At 39.3% G+C, this 6,708-nt stretch overlaps 1 protein-coding gene across 1 annotated transcript in view; it reads left to right on the top strand.

The window, feature by feature from the left end:
* The first annotated feature begins 338 nt into the window (after nt 1–338).
* LOC103144908 (solute carrier family 22 member 5-like) overlaps nt 339–6,708 on the top strand; it is a 10,451-nt gene continuing 4,081 nt past the window's right edge. The window contains exons 1-6 of the mRNA XM_016676367.1: nt 339–1,140; nt 1,645–1,748; nt 2,378–2,532; nt 2,606–2,777; nt 3,955–4,081; nt 5,789–5,890. Of these exons, the coding sequence (XP_016531853.1) occupies nt 709–1,140; nt 1,645–1,748; nt 2,378–2,532; nt 2,606–2,777; nt 3,955–4,081; nt 5,789–5,890 (1,092 nt within the window). The 5' untranslated portion in view covers nt 339–708. The remainder of the gene's footprint in view (nt 1,141–1,644; nt 1,749–2,377; nt 2,533–2,605; nt 2,778–3,954; nt 4,082–5,788; nt 5,891–6,708) is intronic.

The raw sequence follows: 6,708 nt of genomic DNA, 5'->3' as shown, positions 1-6,708 counted from the left end.
ACACCGTTTAAAAGATACTATGATTAGAGAAGAAAAGCTCATTTTAGGTTTGCTGTCAAGATATGTTAAGGAATGGCACCCTGGGTAAACAGCCACTCCCCAGAGTAGAAACACCTGATCTGAAACCAGATGAACCCAGCGTGGACCATAAATCATAAAATCTAATGTAATGGCATCCTCTAGAGTGGAAAAAAACAAAACGATTCTTCCACTCAGTCAGAAGAGTTTAAAAAAAGGTCAAACTGCCCCAGTTCTTAAAGACACAAATTCTTCAAAAGCCAGTGTGGGGCCAACTCCACCCTGAGACTCCACCCTGAGTCAGTGCTTGATCTTTGATTAAAAGGAGATAAATTGATTTTCTGTCTCCAAAGATGGTAGAAAAAGGACTCTACTAAAAAAAAGTTATTTAGGTTAAATTTGGAGAAATTTTGGGTGTTGATTAAAAAGTAAAACTCTAAAACTTATTTTCCAGGGCCGCAACAAATTAAATGCTTTTCGTGTCGTCTTCCTGGATTCACCGTTTTCAAGGACAAATTACTCCCATCAGAAACTTTGCTGTTTACGGAGGAAAAGCACAAAACAAAAAAAACATCAGTTTTCTTGTCACAGCGAGTTGTGGGTTGGACAGATTCACAGCAGGAAATAAACCACAACTAGAGAAATCCTCAACCTGCGCACATTCATCCATGCGCCGGATTCTGCCTCGAAATGCCCGCTGCAACTTCTGACACCAGCAAAATCACTGACTATGATGCGGCGACCGCCTTCCTGGGAGAATGGGGACCTTTCCAGCGGCGGGTCGTTTTCCTCCTCTGCCTGAGCTTCATTCCTAATGGACTCACTGCGCTGTCTGTGGTGTTTCTGGCCGACACGCCGGATCACCGCTGCGCGCTGCCCGCGCACCTGAACCTCAGCGCGGCGTGGAGGAACAGCAGCATCCCGCTGGAGGAGGATGCGAACCGCGACGGCGCTTTGGTGCCCAGCAAGTGCTCCAGATACAAAGTGGAGAATTTATTGAATTACTCGGAGAGAGGCTTGCTGCCTGGAGCCGACGTTAATCTGTCTAATGTGCCGAAAGAAGGCTGTCTGGACGGATGGGAGTTTGACCACAGCGTGTATACTTCTACCATCGTCTCTGAGGTGTGTGGATTAAATGATGCTGGATTTTGTCCAGGTTCACATGCAGGAAGATTTTAAAATTTTGGTTATAAAGATCCCCTGCAAAATCCAACCAAATCCATTAAGCAAGGTTGAAAGTTTTGATATATTTATAATCAATAAATTATAATTTTCTTTGTTTGAGAATGAGTCTGTATGAACACCCAAAAGTCCCATTCTGTGAAGGATGAAAACGACCAAACATGCAAAATAGAAATTGTTAATGAAGATATTTGCACTCAGCTGTGACAACAAGTCAAGTTCTAAAAAATAAAAAAGGAAATATCCCTCCTATCAAATCTACGGCCAAAAATCCCAACATTTTTGGTCCACAAATGGATAAACCAAAAGTACTTTAGGACACTTAAAGTTGTCATAAAAATTGGGTAAAGGCTCCTATTAACTCCATTAACTGCTACTGTTTCATCTTTTTTGTAAATTATTGACCAACCTGAATTTAACTTATTTGTGTTTATTTTTTCACAGTGGGACCTGGTGTGTGACCAAAGCTGGAAGAAGCCCTTCACTTCTTCTTTGTTCTTCGGTGGCATTCTTGCTGGCTCCTTCGTTTCAGGACAGCTCTCCGACAGGTTGCAGACTGAATATTTTGTTACAAGAACTGAACTTAACCCGAGGCAATCACTGTTCTGGTTTTATACATTTAAAAAATACAGTTTTTTAAAATGTATAATCTAGAAAATATTTAGGTAAACTTCATGCAAGTCAAAAATTCTATGAAACCATTACTTCTCATCCCGCTTCAGTGCTGCATCTTTGATTTCTCCCATTGAACTTGATTTCTTTGGTTGAATTTCAATCAGGACAATCAGCGAACAGAGTGAGAGTTGAAGGATGGTTAGTTTTCTGTTTTGGAGTTGAAGACTGCTTATGGTTGTAATTCAGCAACAGCAGTGGAGAAAGTAATGAAGCCATTCAGACATTTTATGGGTGAGAAATATGATGTTTGCCTCGGCACGTCTGTGCATTTTCAGTAAGCTTCAGATCTCTGGTCAAGCTGGCTCATTATGGTAGCCATTGGATAAAATCAGATCTAATCATTTAAAACTTCAACAGATTTCATTGCTACAGCAAGTAATCATTTCTCAGTAGTCGAGGGTTCAGAGCAAAACGTAGAACAAGGGTTTGGCTTTCAATACAGTAATGCAACAGAATGTAACTAATTGTTCACGAACCTCTCTCTGCTTTGTGTTCATTTCAGATTTGGGAGGAAAATGGTGATGTTTGGTACCATAGGACTGCAAGTAGTCACAACACTGATTCAGATTTTCTCTTCAAGCTGGATCATGTTTGTCGTTTTGTATTTTCTTCTTGCAGTGGAACAAATTTCCAATTACCTGGTTACATTTGTTCTAGGTATGTCAGTTCCTGTGTGCACAACAATCCCCCAAACAGATTTAAATTTAATGTAATATATTTTTGTGTTCAGGAGGAGAAATTTTAGGTCCTCAGGTCCGAACTTTTTTCTCCACTGCTGGAGTGTGTCTTTTCTTCGCGGTGGGCTACACACTCCTACCTTTGTTCGCATTCTTTGTGAGAGACTGGAGGATGCTTCAGGTGGGCTTCATGTTGGCTGGCAGCGTTTGTTTGCCCCTCTTCTGGTATGCATCATGTTTGTACATCGTTTTTGAGTTGATTTTCTTTTCATGGAAGATTTGTTTCAGATTTCTTTCCGTCTTGGATGTTATTTGGCAGTTGCAGCTCATTCTAAAATGTGATTTCTAGATTTCCTTCAGGGATTTCCCTCAATCCAGTTCTACTGTTTAACAAACATTTTTTTTTTCTGTTTTAACCTCTGAATGTCAGGCCATTAAAAAACAGGTTGGCAACTTTTTAATGATACTTTTATTGCAGAAACTACACAAGAACATGTTCGTAGGTTCTGGAGGCATGGGACAACAACAACTAAAGCTAGATGTATCATGTTTAAGAAATATAGCAGCCGGTTAGAGGAAAGTTTGGAAAAATAGATGTTTCATTAATTTTTTGTAGCGATGCCACAAAGAAGTCTAAATGTGAAGTTTCCTGTTTTCTAGTCCATCCATGTTCATAATCATTTGAAGGCTGAATTATGAATATCTTTCATGTAACTGCTTACATCCGTCGCTGCCACGATATTTAATGACTTATCACATGAACAGTCATTCATGTGTGATTTTCATTTCATTTATTGATAAAATTAAACATGTTTAAACTATCAGTGATGAGCAAAAGTGCAGCATAAACATAAAACACTTTTACTGTGATGTGGAACTGCATCATTCATAAAAACTTAACAGATGAGCTCAGTCACCTCAACAAATGCAAATACCAAGGTGCAGTAATTGGAAAAAATATTAAATGTATTTTCTGTTATTCAAAAATTAAAATGGCTGCTTGGAAAAGAAACATGACCGAATGTTATTTCTAAATGTTTTCTGCTAGTGTTTGTATATGATGCTTCATATTATAAATTCAAATGACTTGTGTGATGACTTGTACGACTCATATGCACAGAAAAAATATGCACAACTAATGTCATGGATTTACATTAGCATAGGTACAGAAAATGTGAAACAAAACTTATTCCCTTTGTAATATTTCTTCCTGATTCACAAACGTCTAATTTTCTTGTTTAGATTATGAAACTGTAAGTACCTGATAAAACTGCCTTTAATAAGACTGTGCATTTATGGCTGTGCAAAACTCAAACAGATCACCTACCATAGCAGCTGTGCATCATCACTGAAGTCTTCATTTTCTCTCGCCTTCCGTCCACAATGTTGCAAAACGAATCAGGTTCATCCCAGAGTCGCCTCGCTGGTTGCTTTCCCAGGGTAGAGTCGAGGAAGCCGAGGTCATCATCCGGAATGCTGCCAAGATGAACAGGATTGAATCTCCACCCGTCATCTTTAGCCCTCTGAAGGTCAGAGCATTAAACACCCACCATCACCTGCACTATTCAACTCTTGGCAAGAGTTGAATCCTCTTGCCAAGTCCTGTTACATTTTGTAGGTAAGCTGTAATGTTTGGCTTCTGTGCCACTTCCTTTGTATTCCCGTATATACAAGTGCTGCAAACATTTTTGTCCAGTAAAAGCCACATGTTACTTTATTCACTCAAAGTGAATACTTTGTAACCCAGGCTGGACTGGCACTGCCCTTTTTAGCCATTCCAGCCCATCATGATTATCTATAGAAAATGTGAAGGTATGACACCAGCTGAATGCTGTCAGCTGGTTTGGAGTAATAAAGACCCATTGTGAAACGTCCAAAGAGTCATTTGCAGCTCCAGAGCTGCCGGTTGCTGGTCTCTGCCTTAGACACGTTTTAAGCTTTTTTCTTGTAGCTTTTCTACTTCCACCTCAACATCCATCACTCTTTGTCTTTCTAACTCAGGGGTGCCCAAAGTTGGTCCTCGAGGGCCGGTATCCTGCATGTTTTAGTTCTCTCCCAGGTTTAGCACACCTGCATCAAATGATGACTCGTTATGAGGTCTAAGGAGAACATTAACTTGCTGAGAGAACTAAAGCATGCAGGATGCCGGCCCTCGAGGACAAACTTTGGGCATCCCTGCTCTAACTTCAGTTACAGCCGTGTGTGGACTGGTCATCAGGCGTACTGGGCAAATGTCCGGTGGGCCTACGCATTAAAGGGTCAAACTGAGGCTGTCATAACGTCACAACAAAAATCAAATGAATAATTTTTATCAGCCATGACAGCATTGCTTGATTTTTCTTGCAGGACATCTTTCAGTCCTCAGCTTGTCCTGCATGTCTCCTCTGACAGGGGTTATAAACATTGCAATCTGAGCTGATGAGTTATAGGTTATAATATGTTTTAATGAAGAAGGAAAGAAAGCAAATTCAAGCTCAACTTTTCAGATAATTTTTGAAAAAAAAATAGATATAAAAATTTGTTAACCATCCCTCCTTTTTCTTCTAATTCACACATGATACTTTATTTGTTTATTGCATAAAATCCAATTAAAACACATTAATGTTTTGGTTATAAAGTGAGAAAATTGGAAAAAATAATTAAATGTAGGACACAGGTTGCAATTTGGAATATTGCAATATTTTTATATATTTTATATATTTTGTGAACCCAAACAACAACACAGTTCTTTACAAGTTTTAAAGCAAACCAATAGTGTATTAGTCACTGTATGTTAAGAAGGAAATTATTTTTGTAGCTGAGACTTTGCTTTTAGAAAATATTTCCTGCCTGGTCTCAGTATTGTGTAAAGTTGAAAAAGGAATAATTAACAAATAATGAAATTAGTTTCCTCTGTGCAGACACTGGCCCTTCATTTTCCTTCTTATAAAAATACTGCAAGACCCTCAGCAGGGTTCCAGGAGTTTGTTTGATAAAAATTTGTTAATGCATATTCTAAGTAGTTTTTATTCTTAAGGAAGATGCAAAAACAAGATGTTGTAGAATTGTTTCTGATTGTTCAAGCTGTGAGAAAAACGTTGCCACTTTCAGCAGACTTGTAAAAAGTCCAACCTGCAACTACTGCAGGTTGGCCAAAAGTGGAGGTATGAAAGTTGCCAAGACTGCTAATCAATCACAGTAATTACTCTCGTGACATTGCTATTTTCTAAGCATTTGTTGTTCCTGCTTTCTCACAGAATGAAGGCAGGACTGGAGAGACGAGAGTGCACAACATCTGTGACCTTCTTCGTTCTCCAAACATCCGATGGCTCTCTGTCACGCTGTGGCTGGTCTGGTTAGTCTGACATTTTCTCAGCTGACATGTTGCTTAGCAACTACACATGCATAGCTAGTACACTTTACACCTGTCATCTCAAACTGCATTCCTTGAAGGCAGAAGTCCTGTGACTTTTATTTGTGTCCGTTGTTCTACACTCTTGAATTAAATGTCTGAATTGCTTCACTAGCATGCAGTCAGCCTCTGCAAAGCTAATAATGGAGCCAGACGCTGAAGAAGAGAAACATCTAAAAGTTGCAGGACCAGGCCTGCAACTTTAAATGCAGGACAAGTCCTGCATCTCAAACTCCTCTTCTTAAAGGAGTTTGAGATGATTCCTTAAAACACACAAAAATTAAAACGAAATTCAGTCTTGCATGCACAGAACTAGTTTGTCTCTTAAAGCGTCAAATTCAATGCACCTCAGTCAGTTGAATGTAAACACACTTAATTGTCTTGATGCCTGTGGCAAAGATACAAATCTGGTTTTGATTACTAACAACATGCTTTTACGTGTCTGATCCTGGAAAGGCTCGTCGTTTTATACTTTTATAAACCGACAGCAGACTCAGAGGTGTGCTCTTCTTTCACAATATTACCTCACCATCTTGTAAGACAGAACTTTATGCATCATCAGGTAATTCAGTCCTGAAACCTTTAGATGTTTCTCTGCTTCAGCGTCTGGCTCCATTATTAGCTCTGCAGAGGCTGACTGCATGCTAGTGAAGCAATTCAGACGTTTAATTCAAGAGTGTAGAACAACGGACACAAATAAAAGTCACAGGACTTCTGCCTTCAAGGAATGCAGTTTGAGATGACAGGTGTAAAGTGTACTAGCTA

The sequence above is a fragment of the Poecilia formosa genome, unplaced genomic scaffold, assembly GCF_000485575.1.
Source record: "Poecilia formosa unplaced genomic scaffold, Poecilia_formosa-5.1.2 Scaffold133, whole genome shotgun sequence".
NCBI lineage: Eukaryota > Metazoa > Chordata > Actinopteri > Cyprinodontiformes > Poeciliidae > Poecilia > Poecilia formosa.
This window is presented reverse-complemented; position numbering and strand designations above follow the sequence as displayed.